Genomic DNA, 21,939 nt, shown 5'->3' on the forward strand with positions numbered 1-21,939 from the left:
CTGATCCAGGCAGCGGGACCCCGATCCAGGCAGTGGGGTCCGATCCAGGCAGCAGGACCGAGGTAAGTTTACCTACCTTGGGTTGACCCTGGCCAGGTGAGCTCAGCGGCACCTTTGGCCATCCTCCCCAGGGCAGAGATGGTATGTGTTTGTCTCTGACCACTTGGGCTGGGTGCCATAGAGAGCACGCAAGCCTTCTGCCCTGTGCTCCTACTCAGCCCTCCCCAGAGCAACCCCCCTTCTGGGGCCGCAGAGAGGTTTCCCGGGGTGAGTCGTGTCTCCTCTGAAGGTGAGGAGTGACAGTGGCATTTCAGGCCTCGTGCATGATGCCAGGGCTGGGCCCGGGTCACAAGCCTCAGGAGCTGGACGGACAGCCCCTCCCCATACCTGCACCCCGGAGAGCAGAGGCACAACCACGCTGATTTTCAGGCATTTATTCCCATGTAAGTAGAAAAATAAACGGAAACCCAACAGAATGAATGTCAGATCAGAAGGGGTCAGAATGCCTTCTGTCTCCGGCCTTCCTGCTGTTCAGGGAAATACATCTCTTGTCTTGGGGGAGGGGGCCCCAGACCCTCCGAGGCAGTCCCAGCCCAGCCCGGGGCATCCCAGCCTCCCCACAGGGCGCTGGCTCTGGAGGGGCTGCGGAGTCCCGGGTCAGGGAGAGGAAGGGAGCCGGTGCGCGGAAGTCCCCGGGAGAGGGACGGGGCGGTCACAGGCTGGGGACCGCAATGAGGGCGAGGAGGCCGAGGGCCAGCGCCAGGCCGAGGGCAGCGCCGGGCAGCAGGGTGCGGGCTGGGGCGCTGCTCTGTAGACTGCGGTTGCACAGGTCGTCCTGACAGCACAGGGTGGCAGCCGCCCCGCTGCTCACCTGGCCGGGCAGGCTGTGCGTCGGCGTGCAGGACTCCACGCAGTCCTTCTCCACCAGGTTCCCCGTCAGGGGCTCCACTGGCAACACGTGGGCGCGGTCAGGCTGGGCTGTGGCTTCCGACCCCCACAGCCCTAGCAGCTGGCCTCCATGGCACCCCAAGTCCCAGCTCCCGGCCCCACCCATCACCGACATCCTCCCGCCAGCCTTCCGGCCACGGTCCCCCGACCCCCGGGGCACCTGGCCCTGTGCCCCCAGATCACTCACGCTTGGTCCTGGTCCTGCAGTAGCGCGCGCCGGCCGCACAGTTCTGGGCTCTCTCACAGTTGGTGGAGCTGGAGCAGACGTGACACCGCAGAGCATGGGCTAGGGGACGAAGGACACAGGCAGGCGGGGGTCGCTGTCTGGACACAGCCCTCTGCCACCCTTGCCCTAGACCGACCGGACCCCTCTGAGGCCCTCAGTCCTGCCAGGGTTCCTGTCCTACACATGACCTCTGGGGTCCTGAGGCGACAGTCCTCAACCGCTGGGACTGGGACCGCGGGACCCCTCCTGCCCGGAGGCGGTGCTGTGCCGGGCGTGTCCGGAGAGCTGGTGGGAAGGTGGCTGGTGAGGGCTACACTGGAGACCCTTTCCCAGGAGCTTCGCAGAGCTCTGGGACTTGCAAAGAGCAGCTCACAGCCCACGAGTACTGTCCCCCTCCTCAGAGCCTGTCCCCAGTGGGCAGCGATGGTCACGAGGACCTGAGGCTAAGTCAGGGCAGGGGGCTCAGCTTGACTACCCTGAGCTTGCCGGAGGAGGGGTTGCCCTGGGGACAGAAGGTCAGGGGCTGACTGACCCGGGCGTTGGTCTTTCCCAGGTGGTGGTGGGGGGGCTTCTCAAGACGGCTCCCCGCCGCTCTCTCCCCCTCTGCATGTTGGATCTCGGGGCCGATTCTGAGATTCTCTGATTTTGCAATATTTTAAGTCTGATTCCACTAAGCTAGATGTGGGTTCATTTTGTTTTAAATTCTGAGTCTGGCATCCGGGGAGTCCCAGATGCTCTGAGCGCAAAGCCCAGGACTACAGGCTTCCCGCGTGTGTCCCGCAGGTCCCAGTGGTCCGCCCCACCCCAGCCCCTCACCCACCTGGCCCAGCGGTCACAGCCAGCGCAACGAGGAGCAGCAGGGCCGTCTTCATCTTGGGGCGTCTCTGGGAGCAGTGGGGGCCCCTCCTCTCTGGAGGCCTTATAGCTGGGGCAGGTGCTGGTGGGAGGGGTGAAGGTGGGCAGCAAGCCAGGCACCGGCACTCCACCTGCCCCACCCTGGCTGGCCCACACCCACCAGTCCGGTGCACGGCTGCCCCTGCCCCCTGGAGGGACCTCCGCCCCTGGCGGCCTACCCCCCAGGGCAGGGGTCTTCCGTCCCCTGTCTCCGGGCTATGGACAGAGGCGTCAGCTGGCTCTGCAGCTCACTGCCTCGTCTTCCTCTCTCTGGCTCCGGCTCTGGCCCCGGATGTCCTGGAGGAGAAGCAACCTTCATCCTGCTTTGGGACCAGGCCTCTCCATCTCTTGCTCTGGTCCCTGAGAGCAGTGAGCTCTTCCAGGCCAGGGGCGGTGGGTGCTGGGTAGATCCCCCAACTTCACGCTCTTGCCGTGCTCATGGGGAGGGGAGACTTGGCCCCTAAGCACAGGCACTGCCCTCTTCCCCGAAGGGTTTCCTGTCTGCTCGCTGGCCCCGGGACCTTCCTGCTGCTGGGTTGTGTGGGTGGGCCCGACAGAGGCCTCCCCCTGACCCTGTCCTAGCGGGCCACGCTGGCTGTGACAGTGAGTCGGGCCAGAGCACAGAGCTCAGCGCTGGGCCTGCCCCCCCCACATCCCTGCAAGCACTGGAGGGACAGAGCCCGCTACAAGGAGGGTGGCCCTGGGCTGGAGCGAGGGCAGGGGGCAGAGCCAGGCTACAGCTCTTGGGAGCACTGTGGGCTCAGGCAGGGGAGATCTGGGAGCCCTTGGCCCTTCCTCCCGGCATGCCCTGGACAGGCCAGCTCCCGAGCGGGGCCTCACCTGGGTGGGCTGGGCTGCATCACGGTGCCAGGGGTCCAGGGAGGTGCTGCCTGACACTCTGGGCTGCCCTCCCTAGAGATGTTACTGGACCTGGTGGGATCTGGCCGGAGGTGCAGGGATGCTGTGAGCTCCTTCCAGGACCCTGGCGGGGCAGGGAGGAGGGCAAGCAGAAGCCCCCGAGGCAGCCTCCAGCAACATCCTGAGCTTATCCCATGGGCTGGTCCCCAGCTCCCTGGGCCTTATTTAGGGGAGCCAGGGTCTCTCTTGACAAGCAGGTAATATGCGGGACCTGCTCCCTCACCCAGAGAGAGAAAGTCACTCCAAGCTCTGAGGCCTGGATTCATCGAGCACAGCCCTTCACGGGCAGGTGGAAGGAGGACGCCCCAGAGGCCTCGGGAAGCAGGACGTAGGGCTCGGTGACAGGGTGGTGACTGGTATGGGAGGGTGGTGGGAATGACAGGTGGTGAGGGGTGACTCACTGAGGCCAAGGGGCACGGAAGCTACTAGAAAAACGGGTTTGAGGGATTGGATTTCCTACAGGGCCGGGTAGAGCTAAGGGGTCCAGGGGTGTTGGGCAGACCAGGAGTGAAAGTTTGGGTGTCAGGCTGCTGGGCAGCAGGCTGCCCTCACCTGAGGCTGGAGGGACCCCTGCACCCTGGCTCACCATCAAGGGCACCTCAGGCTTCACTGTGGCCGTGCGCCCCGCAGGCAGGGACAGACACCTACCGAAGCAGAGACGGTAGCTGGGTTCTGGTTCCGGGGCAAGAAAGCCTTTGTCTCTGACAGGCCTGCCAGTGAGGGAGTGGGCTGCCTGCCGAGATGTGAGCTGCCTGTCCCGGGGGTTTGCTTCTAGCAGGACCATCAACAGCAGCCTCGACACAGTTTACTTGTGCAAGAAAGTGGGCGGTTCCCGTGGCAGGAGCTCTCGGAGAACCGGGAGTCACCGGAACAGTGCAGTCAGGGAGGGCTTCCTGAAGGTGATGACCTGATTGCCCTGATCTTGGAGGCAGATTTTAGGGGAGAGAGGAGCCGTCATTGTCCCTTAAGTTGGCCCCCTTCCAACATCCTTTTACTGGTGAAGAAATGAGGTTCTGAGGGGGCCCTGCTGGTGTCAGCCCATGACACTTCTATGTCACGTGGCCTCTCCTCTGTCCCCCCTCATCCTCTGGAGAAAGCTGCCACTCTCCAGAACCCAAGCCCTCTCACCCAGTCCCTGGTGCCAGCCAGGTCCCTGGACCTGACGGTGCCAGAATGTTGGCAGCAGAAACAAGGTCTAGAAGAGGCCTTGCAGGGGCGCGGGGCTGGGAGTACTAGCACCCCCACCCCTCAGCCCTGATGCTTCCTGAACTCAGTGGGCCAGGAAGCCAGGCGCCAGGACAAGCCCAGACCTCTGCTGCCCCGTGCTTTTCCCGCTCACGCTCCCCCAGCCCCTGCCCCGCCTTCCCACTGCTCCCGAGGATCTTGGCCTTGGAGTAGGGGAGGGGTGGGAATCAAGGCCTAGATCACGGGGCTGTGGGGTCCCTGGGGTCCCAGAAAGGGGGCGAGTGGGCCAGAGAGGGAAGTGCCCGGCTCAGCGCGGACAGTGGCCACTCGAGACTTTCTGAAAATGCAGCCTGGGGGTCCCTGGGCCCTACCTTGGGCTGAGGGTGGGCACCAGGATGGCAGCTCGAGTTCCCTCCCTGGAGGCGCCCCCACACCTTGGGGCCTGCTGACCAGGCCTCTTCGGTTTCCAGGTGCATCCTGGGCGTGACCTGGCCGGCTGCACATGGGGACGCCTGGCAGTGCCTGCCATGGACCACACACTTGGGGCGTGACAGACACAGAAGGAGAGACGGGGCGGCCCACAGGACCCCCAGATGAGCTGGGGAGATGGGGCACAGACAAGTGGGCACATGCGAGTGGGACGAACGAGGAGGCCAAGGGATGGGTCTCCTGAAGGATGGAGCAAGGACCACAAGGTGGGGACCTGGGTCTGGGCCCGGAGGCCTTGGGCACGGCACACCCCTTCTTCCCCACAGGGCTAAGGTGACTACCCCATGAGTCAGGCCGTGGAGGGATAAAATGTCGTGCTGCCCCGGGGGAGGGCTTGCCTTTTCCCTCCATTCGCGGACCTGCAAACACAGACAGGGCCTCCCTTGAATGACACAGAGGGTGCAGGGCCTTGCCCAGGATCACCCAGCCCACCAGTGGGAATTAGAGCTGGGCCTGCCCTCCTCCCCCAACTCTGTCCCTGGCTGGCTGGCCGGGGGCTCTCACTCCACGCCCAGGCCTCCCTACTCCTCCCTCCCGCACAGGAGAGTCACCCCCCTTCACAGGGCCACAGGCCTAGACACGGGTCTCTCTCAGCTGCTTCCCAGGGCCTGGCATGGCCCCACCTGTCTAGATCATCCCCTGGGACCTTGGCCACCAGTGTGCAGCCTCCCTTTCCTGCTCTGCCAGAGTGCAAATCCAGCGCACAGCCGTGTGGGCAGCCCTTCCCCACCTCGGGGCATAGCGTGTTCCCCGGGAGCCGCTGGACGGGCGCCCTGGGTTCCTGAAGGCCAGGAGAGACACACCGGTTCTCAGGCCTGGTAGGCAACTCCCCTGAGCTCTCTGAGATCCCCACAGGATCTCTGCCCACACCAGCACCCAGCACCCAGCACCCGCACCCAGCACCAGCACCAGCACAAACACCCAGCACCAGCACCCGCACCCAGCACCAGCACCAGCACAAACACCCAGCACCCGCACCCAGCACCCAGCACCTGCACCCAGCACCTCACCTAGCACCAACACCCAGCACCAGCACCCAGCACCAGCACCCAGCACCCACACCCAGCACCCGCACCCAGCACCCGCACCCAGCACCAGCACCCAGCACCAACACCTGCACTCAGCACCCACACCTAGCACCCGCACCAGCACCTCACCTAGCACCAGCACCCAGCACCCACACCTAGCACCCGCACCAGCACCTCACCTAGCACCCGCACCCAGCACCCACACCCAGCACCCACAGCTAGCACCTGCACCAGCACCCGCACCCAGCACCCGCACCCAGCACCCGCACCCAGCACCTCACCCAGCACCCGCACCCAGCACCCGCACCCAGCACCTCACCCAGCACCCGCACCTAGCACCTGCACCCAGCACTAGCACCCAGCACCAACACCCACACTCAGCACCAGCACCCAGCACCCACACCTAGCACCCGCACCAGCACCTCACCTAGCACCTGCACCCAGCACCAGCACCCAGCACCCACACCTAGCACCCACACCCAGCATCAGCACCTGCACCCAGCACCCACACCCAGCACCCACACCTAGCACCTGCACCAGCACCTCACCCAGCACCCACACCCAGCACCTGCACCAGCACCTCACCTAGCACCCGCACCCAGCACCCGCACCCAGCACCAGCAACTAGCACCCACACCCAGAACCCGCACCCAGCACCCAGCACCTCACCTAGCACCCACACCTAAACGTCTGGCATGCGCCCTGCATATCAGTTTCTCTGGCTTCATGATGTGGAGGAAGAGAGCCTGCAGAAGCGTGTGGGCACAGAGCCACAGAACCACCACAACCTTGGGGACCTCGTAGTTCCAAGGGTGCAGGCTCCCAGCAGTGTGAGCTTGCAGAGCATGGAATCCCAGAACTGTGGGACCAAGAATCTGAGAAGCAAGTATCCTGTAGGGGGTTTACTCGTTGCATGTGAGGAAAGCACCCTCTACGGTTCTAGAAAAGGACAGAGTGTTTGTGTTCATGTTCTATCCCTAGGTTCTCTGCTCTGCCATGCCGCTGCTCAGTGCTCCTCCTGTTGTAGCCTGAGCTTGTGGCTCTAAACCCTTGAGCTCCATGATGGCATTGGGTGTAAGTTCCAAGGTAGTGAACACCTACCACCTATGTAATCCATCCATCTATCTGTTACTTATCCATTCATTCATCCATCCACCAGCCAGCGAGCCAGCCGTGTATCCATCTATCCATCCATCCACCCATCCATCCATCATCCATCATCCAGCCATCCATCATGTATCCATCCATCTACCCATCCATCTACCTATCCATCCATCCATCCATCTATCCATCGTCCATCCATCCATCCATCATTCATCCATCCATCATCCATCCATGTATCCATCCATTCACCCATCCATATATCCATCCATTCATCCACACATCCATCCACATATCCATCCATCCATCCATCCTTCTATCCATCTCTTCATCTATCCATCTATCCATCCATCATCCATCCATATATCCATCCATCCATCCATCCATCCATCCATCCATCCATCCATCCTTCTATCCATCTATTCACCTATCCGCCTATCCATCCATCTACCTATCCATCTATCCATCCATCATCCAACCATCCATCCATTCATTCATCCATCATCCATCCATACACCCTGTGTGTCCAGTAGGAGATAGTTGCCATGATGTCTCTCTCTCCTGTCCCCTCTTCCTTTCCCATTTACGTGCACACCTGACAAGAGAACACAGTAATTCTCAAAGACTGCGGAGTGAAACCCAGTGGGGGCTCTGAAAGCCTTACATCTGCAAGTGGTTGGCAGGCAGCTCTGGGACTTGTGACACCCAACATGCAGACATGCTCTTTTTACTTAATATTATATAATCAGTTGAGGGTGGCTTTGAGAGGACGTCATTGATCCTAACCCTTAAAAGTTTGTGCACTGTTGGTCTGTCTGTCCGTCTCTGGCCACTAGTACCTCTTACACAGAGCAGTGTAAATTCCTTTCCTTGACAATGTCTAACCCTCTTTTGTCCCTTGTCCCTTGGGAACAACACATGGCCCCTTGTTGGGTCCTGCCACTCTTTAAGTCCCACTAAAACACTGCCAGGACAACCAGATTTAAAAAACAAAAAAGATTTTTTGGAAGTAGCTGGTGAAGTTCTCAGATGGGAACTACTGTCCTCCCGAGAACATGTGGGGGAAGGTTCCAATGTCGCAGCAAGAGCCACGTTTCAGATGTGGGCAGGTTCTTTCCAGCCCTGCATTTTACAGACAAGGTTCCTGGCGCTTGTCAAGGTACAGGGTAATGGGAGCCGGCAGGGCTGCGTCTGCATTGGCCAGGCAGCCTGGGGACAAATGGTGCGTTGTCCTCACATAGCCTAGATGCTGAGGAGACCCAGCCCCTGCTTGTCGGGGCCTCAGGCGGCTGCCGAGGCTGAATGTGGAGCAGCCCAGCTCAGCCACTCCCCGCTCAGCCTGCTGGCCTCGGGGGCCCGGCTTTGGCACCTGGCCCTGGTCTGGGGGGTTTGCATGCTGTTGCAACCTGCTCTGGGTGTGGGGCCAGGCTCCCCGGGGCAGGGAGTGGGTCCTAAGCTGGGCCCGGCAGGGAGCTCATTACCTACAGAGCTTAGGGGATCATTTCACCCTAGAAATATTATGTAAGAACGGAGAAGGGCCGCCCCTTGGGGATCAGGGGAGGCTGGGGGGAGGCCCAGGAACCCCCCAGAGCTGAGCACAGGCCTGGGGGCCAGCCCCAGCTGTGACCCCCAGGGCACACAGAACCAGGACGAAGGCCGCCAGGCTGGCCACCATGGGACTGCATGAGGCCATGTCGGCCAAGCTCTCAGCTCCGGCTGCCGCCCTGCCTTCCTGCCTGTGCTCTCAGCCACCGAGGAAGAACGGGTCAAAGCCCGAGTCCTCGGCTGTGGCCCCACACCCACGCCACCCCACAATGCTCTTCCCTGAGGCTCCAGCCCAGCTTCCCTGTCCTGCTGCCCACCCTCAGGGTTCCCGTGCTGGGGGCCTCCCCGCAGACCCTCCAGCCCTTTCTAACCTCTGGGCCTTCCTACCTGCTGTCCTCCCGGCCTTCCCAGGATTGGGACCGCAGCCGTCACCTCCACCTCTGAGAGGCTGGCAAACCCTCCAGCACCCCCTCCCCCACAGCCCTGGTAAGGACCGAGGGCCAGCTCTGGTTTGCGAGCTGGCTCCTGGTGAGCCGAGGGCACTCTCCGAGTGTCTATCGATCGATCTAATGACCCTGGTGCAGCCGTGGGGGGCAGGGGGTGTGGCGGGGGTGGAGGCTCTGGGGCGGACCCCTCGGCCAGCCCAGAACTGAACCCGAGAAGCTGTCAGAGCCTCGGTGTCCTCTGTAGCAAGGGACAGTAATGCCCTCATGGGAGCCGTCTGCCGCCACACCCCGACTTCTGACGCAGCAGCCCTGGGAGGAGGAGGCCCTGGGTCACCATGCGGCACCCACTGTGCTTTTCCGTTGCAACTTGTACGGGTGGGACCTGCACGGGGGGGACCTGCCCTAGAGGGAAGGCTGGTCAGACAGGAGTCAAGGGAGGGAATCTCCTACTCCTTAAGAAAAGAAACCCGACCTTCCGAGGCAGGGTGGGGTGGCCCGAACCTGAACCCCAACTTTGCTCCTGAGAGAGCCACTTCACACGGACTCCATGCCGACCTCCCCCGGGCCCCGGGAGCCCAGCAGGCCTGACCACCAAGGGAAATTGTACCGGAGGCTCGGAGGGGCCCCAAGGGAATGCTGATGTCCTTGTTTGCAGGCTGGGCCTCCTCTGCCACCCTGTCTTCCAGGGTCTGCCGCTACAAGCTGCCAGCAGGCAGGCATCCGCCCACCGGCCTGCGTCCCCCACGCCTCCGGAGCACCGCGCTCCCGCCAGAATGGCTGCCACAGGACTGTCACGGGCACGGAGCGCCCACAGCGGGCCAGGCTCACAGGCACCAGGGGGGGGGGCGGGGTCCCTGCAAGGCCAAAGAGGTGGCCCCTGGGAACAGGAACAGCCTGGGTCCCTCCTGGAGTGCAAGGCTGGGCTGTGGGAGGGTGGATGCTGCGGGGGGACAGTGGGGAGGTAGGGCGTGTGAGCTGCACATCTGCAGCTTGGTTCCCAGAACTGAGGCCCACGCCCAGCTGGGGAAGTGCCCGTCATCCCCGTGCCCGTGGCCTTGGCCCTGAGCTGTGGGAGCCGAGCTCTGCCAGGCAGGTCCCCCAGGAGGGCGGTGAGGGAAGGGAGAGGACTCGGGGCCTGTGTGGGGAGAGGTAGGCGGGCCAGGGCAGTCCCCACAGGCTAGGAACAGGAAGACCCCACGGGAGCTGTGGGCAAGGGCACCCGTGTGGGGTTCCGAGGAGAGGCCGTGTGCAGAGGTGAGGGAGGAGAGCTGGAGCCTCTGGCCTTGTCAGCCAAGAAGAGCCCTGGGTACCCGGCTGGGCCCTGACTGGGGGTGCAGGACGGTGGGGGCTGCGAGGCACACTGCCGGGCTAACCACGGATGCAGGGGACCCCGTGTGAGCCCCTAGGTCAAGGGGGCGGGAATGGATGCTGCTTCTGGGATTCTGAGGGGAGTGTGCTCTTTCCTTTCTGAGTCCATGTCTGGAGAGTGTCTTACCCTCCATTAACGCCCCCTGCCTGCCTCTGAGGTGCACCCCCACCCCCGCCCCGATTCAACATCTCAGAGAATGGGGACAGGACGGGACATGCAGCTTTATTCTCCTCTCACAGCTCCAGGGGGCTGGGCTGGCCGCGGGCGCTTCTGCGGGAGGCAGTGCGAATGGGTGTCCCACGTGGATTCTGCCCCCACAGCAGGCAGCCAGGGGGCCAGGAGCAAGCCTGCCTTCACCCGGCAGGGACTGGGCGGGGTGGCGGCCCCTGAAAGCCCTCACCCCATCTCTGGACTTTGGGCCGGGGGCCTTGTGAACGACGGCCCTGGGGGGGCCTGGGAGCTCTGCCAAGGCGCCTGGCTCCCAGGAGGCTCCCCAGTGGGTTCGGGAGGCATGAGTGTGCCCACTGAGGCGTGAGTAAGCCCTGGCAGGAGTGGGGGGATGCACGTGGGAGCACATGAGTGACCGGTTCGGGGGACGCCCAGGCCTCAGGCCCTCCTCCCCCGTGCACTGCAGCTCTGGGCACATGAGGCTGGTCAGGAGGAGCCCCCAGGAGAAGCCCCTGAAATGGGGCGGAGGGTGCCAGGCAGGGTCCAGGTGCCCTTCCCACTGCCGGGTGGCCAGGACCCCAGGAGAGGGCAGAGGGTCCCTTGGAGGTGGGTTCCCTGAGGCAGGGGGAGAGCTTCCCTCCTGGGGGTAGGAGCTGAGGAGGGGGCTGGGTGTGGCCTGGGGGAAGCAGGGAGGAGCGCCGGGAGGGACAGGGGCTATTCTTGCCAGCGTGCCGGTGTGCGGGGGTGGGGGGGTGCCGCGCGGGCTGGAAATGCCTGGGAGGGGCCAGGCGAGAGCCAAGGTCAGCGCGTCCACAGCGTGGCTCACCAGGCCGCCCGGAGCATCGGCCACAGCAGACTGGCCGAGGCGCTGAGCCACAGGGCCCCGCGGCCGCCCGCCAGGCCCACGGCTGCGCTGCGGTTACACTGGCTGCCCTGGCAGCAGGAGACAGAGAGGGTGCGGCCGTCCGAAGACATGGTGCTGTTGGGGCACACCGGGGCGCAGGACTTCATGACCAGGATGCCACCAGGGTTCGCTGTGGAGAGAGGGGCGAGGGCCCATGGATGGTGGGCTCGGGGTGCCCCCCGCCGAGCCAGCCGGCACGAGGCAGGCTCGCAGTCTGGGGCCACCAGCACCCCCGGCACAGCCCACTTCCAGGTCTCCCGGGGCACGAGCGTGAGTGCCCGAAGAGCCTTTTGCGGCTGGGGGCCGTTCCGTGACACCCGTGGGTCTGGGGAGTCCTGTCTTCCCTCCGAGGCCTGGCCCCTCCGGGACACCTGTGGCGGGGAGTGGCTCAGTAACCCCCTCCCCCAGCCCTTCCCTCCGACAGGTGCCTGGGCTCCCTCCGGGCTCTGAGTTTCAGGGTCTAGAGGAGGTGGCAGGCCCAGCCCACACCCCGGCCCCCTTCCTGGCCCTGGGAGGCAGGACACCTGTGTGACCCACTGGCTCAGCATCTGCGCCTGCTCCTGGGGACCACTGAGCCCAGGGTTCCAGAAGCGCCCGGAGGGCCGCTCCAGCCAGCGGGGCCTGGACGTGAGCTACTACCCCCCACCTGTGACTCAGAGCACGCTCGGCTGCGGCCCTACCAGAAGGGGACCTCACGGCAGGCCCAGACCCCAGGCGGGGCGGCCTGACCTCTCTGGCTTGGCTTCCTCATCCGGAAGATGGGTGACCAGGGAAGCCGCTCGGAGACTGTCTGGGGATCAACTAAGTTCATTCGCGCTTGGCCCTGGAGCCGTGCGGAACAAACTCTCTTTCTAGGCTAGGTAGTCAGCAGCGGCGTGCGGGGCCGCGGGCGAGAGCTGCCAGCGCCAGGAAGGACAGAGCCCTTCTCAGCCTTGGCAGAGCAGAGGGGCAGATGGGCTGCAGCCAGACCAGGAGGGTGTCAGACGGCCCAGAAGAGGGCCTCAGGGTGGGTGGCAGGCCCCACCCCCTCAAGCGGGACACCGTTTGGCCCAGGAGCAAATGCTTCAGTGAAACATGATGGTTGGTCAGGACCCTGCTCAGTATTTATGGATAGAATGGAACGGGGGCAGGTGTGGCCCCGAGGCTCCGGGGCCTGGCGGAGGTCACCCAGCGTGGCCCCCTCCTCCCCAGCCCAGGCTCTTCCCTTGAGAGACGGGGTACAGGCCAGGCTTGGGGGGGGGCTGAACCAGAGGGCGACTAGCACACGGGGCCTGGCGCGCAGAGGGTGCCGTTGTCAAGGCAAGCCCTGCTTGGCGCTTCGCTGTGAGGACGGCAGTGCGGGCCCCCACACCCGCCCAGGATGGCCAGCAGGGACCCAGGATGCACTGCCACCCCCACAACCCTCTGGAGGCGCCTTGGTGATGCCGGGAGCCCGTGGGAGTGACCACGCTGCCACCTGCCCACGCTGGGACTCACACCAGCCAGGGCTCCCCCCAGGTGCTGCTCCAAGATGCCCTCTGCCTCCCCCCACCTACATAGGAGGGCCTGTGCTCACCGCTCCCTCCAGGGAGCACAGCCTCCCCCTTGTCATCCAGGGCACCCCGTTACTGCTGTGCTGTCAGCACATGTGCTGCCCCTGGGGGATCCACTCAGGGAGCGCTGCCTGGCCGGACACGCAGATGGACAGATAGACACAGCAGATGGTCCAGGAGAAGAAAGCAAAAGGGGGGATGAGGCTGGGGATGGCAGGTCCGGGGGTCTAAAGGAAACCCCCATTCCAGGGGCGCCTGGGTGGCACAGTGGTTAAGCGTCTGCCTTCGGCTCAGGGCGTGATCCCAGCGTTACGGGATCGAGCCCCACATCAGGCTCCTCTGCTATGAGCCTGCTTCTTCCTCTCCCACTCCCCCTGCTTGTGTTCCCCCTCCCGCTGGCTGTCTCTATCTCTGTCAAATAAATAAAAAATCTTTAAAAAAAAAAAAAAAGGAAACCCCCATTCCGGGGACCAAACTGTGGGCCCTCAGGGCGTGTGGTCCTGTCCAGGGTCTAAAAACTGATGCTTCAGGGGCAAAGGGAGCCCATGAGGGCTCCTGGCATGCTGGGACCACCGGAGAGAAGCCTCCTCAGCCCCTCCGCAGCCCTCCCACCCACCCCCTCACGTCAAGGTTCTGTGGTTTTAGGGCCCCTCCCCCACGCACGCAGAGCAAGCCGGAGAAGGGTGGGGGCCGGAGCCCGGAGACCCAAGGGGAGTGAAGCCTGGCTGGGGCTGAGTGGGGGAGTGTCCCCTAGCCCCTGAGAAAGCCACACGGTCCTCAGGCAGGGTCCTCCTCCGCCCCACAGGGGAGGGTCCTGCAGGCATTGGAGGGCTTTGTGCTACTTTCTGTGGGTCCCTGGGCCGAGACGTGGCCAGACACCACGTTTCCTCGTAAGAAGGGGATTGAGGCCCATGTGGGAAAGCCTTTGTAATCACCAGGTTTATAGGGAGCTGGGGCCCCAGTGAGGCTGCCTGGCTGCCTTGCCTGTGGCAGAGTCCCTGCTCCAACCAGGGAGTCTGGGGTGCTGCCGGGGCCCCGCAAACAGGACACCAACAGTGATGGCAACCTGCAGGAGAGGGGGTTCCTCATTCCCTCCCAGGAGCCCAGGGCTCCTGGACCGCACACCCTCTGCGGCGGACTCAGGTCACATCAGGCCTCCGCCTCTTTCAGGGGCTGGGGGGGACTTCACAGCAGCTTCCAGCCCCCCCTTACTTCAAGCCCCCACCCTGTCCTTGCTGTCCCTCCAGGCCAGCTTTCCCACTGCCCTGTCCAGCCCTCCGGGACCCAGTCAGGTTTGCCACTCCTCGGGGTCACCGCAGTCACTGCACCTCTCGCTCCCTGCACCTTCTACGGCCCGCCTGCACCCTGACCCTGCCTGTCATTGTCACCATCACACGCTACATGGGTGCTCCAGGCCCTGGCTCAGCCCCTGATGGCTCAGGGAAGGAGCAGACCCACAGAGGGGATCCTGGGAAGGCTCAGGGAAGAGAGAGCCTATCCCATGGGGTCAGAGGAGGCCTGCAGCCAGGGGAGTCTGGAGGAGGCGGGTTATAGGTGTGGCAGGGTGACAGGCCCCCGGAGGGAGGCTCTGGGTCCCGCCAAGATGCCAGCGGCCAGGCGGCCCTGCAGGGCTGTGCCGCCAGGTCTTCCAGGGGCCAGCCTCCCTCCATGCCTCATCTGGCCAAATCCCTGCAAGGCCTGCTCCCTCCCTCCTGCATGTCCTACGTGGGCTCCCGTGGCTCAGGCTGGAAGGCGCGGGGTACTCACTGGCCTGCGTGATCACGCAGTACTTGTCAGTTGGGGCGCACTCCACCAGAGACTCGCAGTCCTTGTGGCCACAGCACACGTGGCAGTGCAGGGCCGGGGCTGGGGGGGAAGGAAGCACAGGCCCCTGTCAGTCTGGGCCGGGGAGGTGGGCAGGGAGGGGGGACGCGGGAGCCTGGGCCCGGCTGCCCGCCACAGGGCCACTACCCAGCTGGCCCTCTCTGTGCCTCGTCTTCCTCCCACTCTCCCTGCAAAAGTGCTCCCCGTCCCCTGGGATGGGGCGAGAGACTTGCTGGTCCAAAGACGCCCCCCACGCTGGCTGGGCGCTGTGCCTGTGGGTGTCTGCCTGCTGGGGGGAGGTGTGTGTGGTGGCGGGTTGTAGCCGGGGTGTCTGCAGGCTGCCCGGGACAGAAGGGACAGGCGGCGGCAACGCAGGGGGAACTAACTGGGGCGGGAGCTGGGCTCCGCTTCTTGCTGTCCCTGCCTCTCTCCAGTGAGAGTCCTCCCTAATCGATGGGACTGAGCGCAGCCTTGCTGGGAGATGGCACGACACAAGCAGCAAGCACCGGCTCCTGCCCCAGCCTCCTGTGCTGGGCCTCCCAGCCGGGACCGAGGCCGGGACCAGAGGACCACCGTGCCCCCGAGGGCTTTGCACGCAGTGGACACTAAGGGCTGTTTAGGTAATAGGAGGCACTGGCCCTGCCCCTCACCTGGGACCTGCCTGCAATCCCCACCCTGGACTGATCAAAGGGGAGTCTACAGCAAAAGGCCCAGGTCCTAGCCAGCCCCCACATGCAGTGTGACTGGCCCCACGTCCCAACAACGAGGAGACCCGGCAGGACCCCAGGGGTGGCCAACTGAGGTACAGTGTGTAACCCTGAGTGGGACAGAGTGGAAGGTACAATAGACACTTTGTGGGACACCTGGCCCAGAGAGAACTGGGTCTCAGTACAGGGCGGGGTCCATCTGGGAAGGCTTCCTGGAGTGGGTGCCCCTGGAACTGTGACAGGGCACTTGGGCCGGTGGGAGAGCCAGGAGCACCTTGCCCAGGATGGAGCGGCCTGTGCTGCCAGAAAGGGCACCTGTGCACGAGATCTGGGGGGCCTGTGGTATGCTCCGGGCAGGGCAATGCCCGCTCTGATGTCAAAGCTGGCACCTGAGCAAGGGGGTGCCTTCAAAGACCCTGCCCCCTGTCTGGAAAGTGAGGATGCTTGTGGCTGAACCATGGGCAATCAAGGCAAGCTCAGACCCCAGGCTCAGAGGCTGTCTTCCCACCTTAGGGTTCTGGAACCCCCAAGAAAAATAGGGTGTCTGGGGTGACCCCTGGCTGTTCCTATGTCCCTGTCTGCAGCTGAGTCCTGGGTGCTGGTGGGGGCAGGTCCTAGGTTCCCCTGAACAAGAACTTTATAATGCCCCTGCTTCCCCCGAGGGGTTGGAGAGGCCCAGGAGTCGGGGGGGCTCTGAGTGGAGCCTCAATGGGGCCACGCCAGCAGCTGCTCCCCACCTCTGTGCCAGCCTCTTCCGATAGGCACCTTGTCCTCTGTCCTGTCCCCACAGCCAGCCTCAACCCTTGCCCAAGCGTCCCCTCCCTCTGTTTCCAGCCTCCCCAGGCTGGGTCTGGTCCCCAAGGTGCCTCCCTCTCCGCCTTCCCCCAGGCTGAAGGCCCCACCCCCCCCCTCCACTCAGGGGACGCTGAGGGGCTATTATCGCTGGGTGCTAATTACTCTGCTGATAATCACAGGCTGTGGCGCCCCCTCCTGAGGCCCCACTTCCGGTGGCCCCCAGAGCCGCAGGTGCTCTTGTTCAAGGTCATACAGCCAGGTCATCAGCCAAAGCAGAGCCGGGGCCGGGAGGGAGCGACCAACTCATTTTCCTGGTTTCATCGCGAGAGCTCTGCCTCCTGAGAATGCCCTTTGTCCAGGAGCACAGGACAGCGGTCACCTAGCTGGTCACTGGTCCCACTGCCAGCCCAGAGCTCTGGAGACTTAGGCCCCCCCACCGGGTCTTTCACCCCACGGGAGGCAGATAGACCAGAAATTGTGCGCAAGGGGACACAAAGGTCTCCGGGTCTGGCTGGTCAAGGAGCAGCTGTAAGAGCCCCCAGCAGACCCCTACGATGGAAGCCAGGCCCGCCCAGCCCCCGCGTGTCCCCATCCCTCCCACCCAGGTCAGTGGCCCTTACCCAGGTCAGCGCACAGAGCAGCCAGAAGCAGAGACAGCAGGAGTGGCCTCATCATGGGGCGGCACCGGCTGGGACTGGGGAGCCGCCTCCACTGGGTGCCTTTATATGACTGCCTTCCTGGCGGCTCAGACCTAGTAATTTAGCTGGAGCTGAGCTCGGGGTGGCAGGGCCGGCCTGACTTATGCCTGGGCTTCCCTTTGCCCCACCCCCAGGGCTCCAGGGGCTCTCAGAATGTCACCTGCGTCCTCTCTCTGCCTGTCTCTTCACCTGCGTCCTCTCTCTGCCTGTCTCTCTGTCCCGAACCTTTGGCCGCCTGGTCCCCACAGGTATCATGAGGCCCCAAGTCAGGCTGGGGAGAAGGAGAAGGAAAGGCATGATGGTCTATGGGTGACAGCCCGCTCTAGGGGCCTGGGGGACACAGCCCTGCTGGGGGCCTTCCGAGTGAGTGCAACCATTTCTCCTGAGCCTCTCCCTTGGGCCAGAGCCATCAGGGAGTCACCAAACCCCATCTGATGGGGACACTGAGGCACTGTAGGCTGAAAGTTGGCTTTGAACCAACTCAATTTTTGTGTGCACACAGATGACATTGGGACTCTGGTAAAATGCTGGTTCTGGGTTGAAGGCCCAGGCAGGACCTGAGATCGTGCATTCCTAGTAAGCTCCCGGGTATGCGGTGCTGCTGGTCTGCAGGGCCAACCAAGTGGGGACGGGCAGAGTCAGAGGGCCAGCCCAGCCTCTCAGGCGGCCCTGAATCACTGCCCACCGGCCTCCAGGCAAGGCTTGGGGGACCACGGATGACAAGTGTGCCCTGGGAGGATGCAGGGAATCGGTTGCCCATAGTAGGTTGACCCCTTGCTGTTTTGGGGTCTGGCTAGGGTCCCAGAGGCTGAGGTAGGAACTCACACCTCCTGCCTTCCCAGGGCCACCAGCCTCTCTCTTCTGGCAGCTGGAGTCCCCTCTCCAGGGACCACAGCCACCCTTCTAGGTGCCACTCTGACTGGGCCACCATCTGCTGAGACCCCCGCAGGTGACAACCAGCCACATGGCCCCACAGTGCCTGGCCCCCCCATGTCCTCCAGCCTCTCTGGCTTCCCCTCAGCCTCTCGAGTGAAACCACACACCTCCGTGTCCTTGTCAAGGCCTGGCCTGATGTCCAAACACCCTTCTCCCCTTTACTTCGCCAGAAGAATCATCTTTGTCTAGAACATTCTTAGACCCGGTATTCCTGCCTGTGCCCACCTGGAGCCTGTGTCCAGGCGGGGCCGGGCCAGGCTGCTGGTGCCCATCCCTAGACACAAGGGCAGCAAAGGATGGTTGGTGGTGGGGGTGGGAGGCGGAGCAGACACGCAGGCTGGGAGCCACACGTTTGAATGTGGGGCCTTTGCGGTGCGGCGAGGTTCAGACCCCGGGCTGGGACAGGCTATCGGCACAGCCACCGCCTGGCAAAAGTGCCGAGGAGCCTGGCATCCGAACGCACACTAGACTCAGGTTGTTCTGGTAGTGTGTTTGTCGGTGGTATTTTCCGCTCCTTCTGTTTAAACTTCTTCTAGAACTTTCACAATTTTAGCCACACAGGGTGTGAGGCCCCATTTGCCCCAGCACCCAGAAGATGGGGGTAGGCTCACCCTTCTCAGGCACCTGCTTACAGGGCACCTAGTGCAGCAAACAGACAGCTCAGGTCACAAAGCCTGGAATTAGCCCACATCCAGGTGCTAAGATTGGAGGGATACCCGCTGCACAGACTCCGTGTACACGCCATGCCTTCTGCTTCATTCAACTCCCTCCACTCCATCCATCCCCTCCACACCATCCCCTCCATCCCCTCCATCCCCACCATCCCCTCCATCCCCTCCGTCCCCTCCATCCCCACCATCCCCTCCATCCCCTCCATCCCCACCATCCTCTCCATCCACACCATCGACTCCATGCTCTCCATCCCTTCCATCCTGTCCATCCTCTCCATATCTCCATCCACACCATCCAATCTATCCACCCCACCCCCTAAATCCCCCCATTCACTCCATCCCCTAACTCCCCTCCATCTACTCCATCCAGTCCATCCCCTCCATCTCCTTAATCCACTCCATGCACTTCATTCCCTCCTTCCCTTCCATCCACTGATCCCCTCCATCCTGTCCATCTTCTCCATCCACTCCATCCCATCCACCCACTCCATCCAAACCATCCCCTCCATTGTCACCATCCGCCCCCTCCATCCACGCCATCCAAACCATCCCCTCCATTGTCACCATCTGCCCCGTCCATCCCATCCTCACCACCCACATTATCCACTCCATCCAATGCGTCCACACCACCCACACTGTACCTTCCATTTATTCCACCCACTCCATTCACTCCATCCACATCATCCACACTCTACTTTCCATCCAAACTACCCACTCCTACCTGACCATCTCCTCTGTCCGCCCCCTCCACGCCACCCGCTCCATCCATCCATCCACTCCATGCACTCTGTCCACTTGGTCTCAATCCATCTACCCCACCCCATGCATTCCATGCATTCTACTCCATCAACTCCTCCTATGCCATTCAATATACTCCACTCCATTTACCCCAGTCTTCCCACCTTCATCTCCCCTCTGATCTTGGTGACCTTCTCTAGCCATGGCCATCATGGTCAGTTGGACCTTGCTCAGCAGTCCCTGGCTTCCTTGACCAAACCCCTGCCCTGCGTGAAGCTGTCCTGAGATGGGGACTGGACCCTGAGGACTGAGTTTCTTCCCAGACTCCACCTCATCCTCAGCTCAGGCCTGAGAAAGTTCTTTACTCTGCTTCCAGGGTTGGAAGGGCCATGATATTGGAGCACAAGGCAGGGGGCTGGCCCTAGATCCAGCTCAGAGTTCAGTGGGGAGAGGCCAGGTGAGTGCTCAGTGGCTGATAGCATTCTCCAGCTCTTTTAGCAGGGCCCTGCCTGGGTTCCAGGGCAGGAAAGCCCCTCCCTACACATGCAATCTGTCATTGCCATCTTAGGTGACTCTGACTACAACCCCTCTTCTCAGTGACTCTGCTTCTCACTTTTCTCCCACCCCCAGCATCCAGGTAACCCTGCCTGGGCCTTTGTGCCTGTCTGAGTGTGCAGCAGAGCTGCTGTGGGTGGGAGAGAGCCTGGGACCCTGGGGTCACCTACCCCAGATAATAAACAGTCATTGGTTCCAGCAGATCTGATTCCTACTGACTGTCAGGCTCAGGCCCTTGGTGCAGGGGTGCAGAAATGGGAGGCTGAGTGTGGGGGCGTGGCAGACCTGCACTAGCAGAGATCAGTCAGGTAACACAATGGGGATCCCACGCACAGCCTGTTTTTTCAATGCCAGAGACTGCTGCCTGCAGAAGGTAACAGGAGGGCTGCATTGCGAAGTAGGGATGAGGAGAAGGGGGCTCTTGAAAGTGGAGGAAGAGCCAATGCAAAGAAGCCAGCCAAGCCAGGGTAATGGGTCCCCAAAACTCTCAGTGCAAGCAAAGTTGCCTAGATCTTACCCAGGGGGCACAGCATTTCTCAAATTGGGGTCCATATTCCTGGATTTCTGTGAGTATGACCTCTAGTAAGGTCATCTGTGAAATGCTGAACTTTGTGCATCTTAAAGGGCCTTTGGGGCAAAGATTCTGCAGCTTTATGGGGTAGGGACCCTGGGAAGGACCTATCTATGTGGGGAGCCATCCCTCAAGGAAGGAGTGACTCTTCCCATGGGAAAAGCAGGGAGGACAGGGCCGTTCTGGGCTGGGGTGGGATGGCTGGCCCAGGTGCTAGCGGGGGAGGTGGACCCACCCCTCATTGAACTAATTGGGCATCTGAGACTTTACAAGCTGGGTATTCTCCAATTAAAGCCCAGACTCCCATCCCAGTCCACAATTAATGCATGGCTTCCCTCTCCTGGCATTGAACTCCATTCCTCAGAGTGACTGAGAGGGAGATGTGGGATTTCCTGTCCCACAGGTGTGCAGGGCAGGTGAGGGAACTGGGACAGCAGTGAGGCTCTAGCCTAGACACCCAGCATGGACCTTGCCAGCCCAGAAGAGCCTGACCCCACCTTCCCGGAAATGAACTTGACCTCTGTTAGGACTCCCAAGACCTCCACATGAACCAGAGGCAGAGTCCTGCACCTACCTCCCCCTCCCTCTCTCCTACCCTTCCATTGGCCCCTTCTTTCTACACTGTTTCTTACCCATCTTCCCTCCTGTTCTGGCAAAGAAGGGAGGAGGACCCAGAACTTGAACTGAGGCCTCTTACTGTCAGGCAGGGACTGGAAAAGGGGTCTCCTATGCCTACACTAACCAAGGAGTGCCCTGATCGTGGTCACACCATAAGCCCTCATCACGTTCACTCCCTGAGGCTTGACCCTGGTGAAGGGGTTCAAGAGAGCCCCCACCCCCACCCCAGCAGAAAGTACCACTTTGGTATGTGGATTACTTTGAGCTGAAGGCACTTGAGACCTTGCAGCTTCAAGAGAAATTTTGACCCTCCCTGAACTACATAGAAGAACCTAAATTGGGGGTCTTTCCCAGGATAAGGGTTATTAGCAGAGATAAATTTTATCTGAGGGACCCACCTGTACGGCGGGCGGACATCTCATTACCAAACATCTGCTCTCCTTTTTTTTTTTTTAAAGATTTTATTTATTTATTTGACAGAGATAGAGACAGCCAGAGAGAGGGGGAACACAAGCAGGGAGTGGGAGAGGAAGAAGCAGGCTCATAGCGGAGGAGCCTGACGTGGGGCTCGATCCCAGAACGCCGGGATCACGCCCTGAGCCGAAGGCAGACGCTGAACCGCTGTGCCACCCAGGCGCCCCCACATCTGCTCTTCTTGTTGCCCTGTGAAATGCATCTTTTCCTTCTGAAATCCCAGAGCCCCTTCTCCTTAGTTGAGAAGGACACGTAGACTTCATTTCCCATCTTTGGAAGCAGCATGTCTATGTTGATTCCTGGTAGTACGCCTATTAAATTTGATTTTCTCCTGCGAATCTGTCGCATGTTGATTTAACTCTTAGTCCAAACAAGTTAGGGGGATCTTGAAGGGGACAGAAGTTCTTACTCCCTGTGAAGGGGGTGAGGCATTCTTGCCTGCAACCCCTCTCACACACTGAGCCCCTATCCTCACACTTTGAGCCCTGATCATGTTCACACGCTGAGCCTTGACCCTGTTCATAGGCTGAGCCCTGACCCTGGCCGCAGAGATCAGAAGCTGTTCTACAACCAGAGTGTGGGGAGAAGCAAAGAAAGGC

The 21,939-nt window shown here is 62.0% G+C and overlaps 2 protein-coding genes across 4 annotated transcripts; both read right to left on the reverse strand.

Annotated features, from left to right (window-relative positions):
* Nucleotides 1-419: 419 nt before the first annotated feature.
* Nucleotides 420-3,829, reverse strand: LY6D (lymphocyte antigen 6 family member D). Of its 3 annotated transcripts, XM_019802119.2 has the most exons (5): nucleotides 3,635-3,829; nucleotides 2,909-3,050; nucleotides 1,995-2,111; nucleotides 1,136-1,203; nucleotides 420-948 (listed from the first exon to the last, which is right to left on the reverse strand). In XM_019802119.2, exons 1-5 carry the CDS (start codon nucleotides 3,768-3,770, stop codon nucleotides 713-715), a joined length of 699 nt encoding a protein of 232 aa, XP_019657678.1. In that variant the 5' UTR covers nucleotides 3,771-3,829; the 3' UTR covers nucleotides 420-712. The 3 variants fall into 3 exon arrangements, with proteins under 3 accessions (XP_019657678.1, XP_019657679.1, XP_002921650.1); XM_019802120.1 differs by lacking the exons at nucleotides 2,909-3,050; nucleotides 3,635-3,829 and adding an exon at nucleotides 2,248-2,402; XM_002921604.4 differs by lacking the exons at nucleotides 2,909-3,050; nucleotides 3,635-3,829 and having other exon boundaries at nucleotides 1,136-1,234; nucleotides 1,995-2,109.
* A 6,534-nt stretch (nucleotides 3,830-10,363) lies between these two features.
* Nucleotides 10,364-16,828, reverse strand: LOC100467335 (ly6/PLAUR domain-containing protein 2-like). Its single transcript, XM_034668917.1, has 3 exons — nucleotides 16,700-16,828; nucleotides 14,521-14,619; nucleotides 10,364-11,351 (listed from the first exon to the last, which is right to left on the reverse strand). Exons 1-3 carry the CDS (start codon nucleotides 16,752-16,754, stop codon nucleotides 11,140-11,142), a joined length of 366 nt encoding a protein of 121 aa, XP_034524808.1. The 5' UTR covers nucleotides 16,755-16,828; the 3' UTR covers nucleotides 10,364-11,139.
* Nucleotides 16,829-21,939: the final 5,111 nt, after the last annotated feature.

This window comes from Ailuropoda melanoleuca, chromosome 9 (assembly GCF_002007445.2).
Source record: "Ailuropoda melanoleuca isolate Jingjing chromosome 9, ASM200744v2, whole genome shotgun sequence".
Taxonomy (NCBI): domain Eukaryota; kingdom Metazoa; phylum Chordata; class Mammalia; order Carnivora; family Ursidae; genus Ailuropoda; species Ailuropoda melanoleuca.

Coding starts and splice junctions, on each gene's coding strand:
- LY6D (XM_019802119.2), bottom strand. CDS start 3,770: ATGGTCCTGCTAGAAGCAAACCCCCGGGACAGGCAGCTCACATCTCGG. Junction 2,112..2,908: donor ATGCAGCCCAGCCCACCCAG/GTGAGGCCCCGC, acceptor CCCTCCCACCAG/CACCTGCCCCAGCTATAAGG. Junction 1,204..1,994: donor GGCTGTGACCGCTGGGCCAG/GTGGGTGAGGGG, acceptor CGTCTGCTCCAG/CTCCACCAACTGTGAGAGAG.
- LOC100467335 (XM_034668917.1), bottom strand. CDS start 16,754: ATGATGAGGCCACTCCTGCTGTCTCTGCTTCTGGCTGCTCTGTGCGCT. Junction 14,620..16,699: donor TGCTCTGTGCGCTGACCTGG/GTAAGGGCCACT, acceptor CTTCCCCCCCAG/CCCCGGCCCTGCACTGCCAC. Junction 11,352..14,520: donor CTGCGTGATCACGCAGGCCA/GTGAGTACCCCG, acceptor CTCTCTCCACAG/CGAACCCTGGTGGCATCCTG.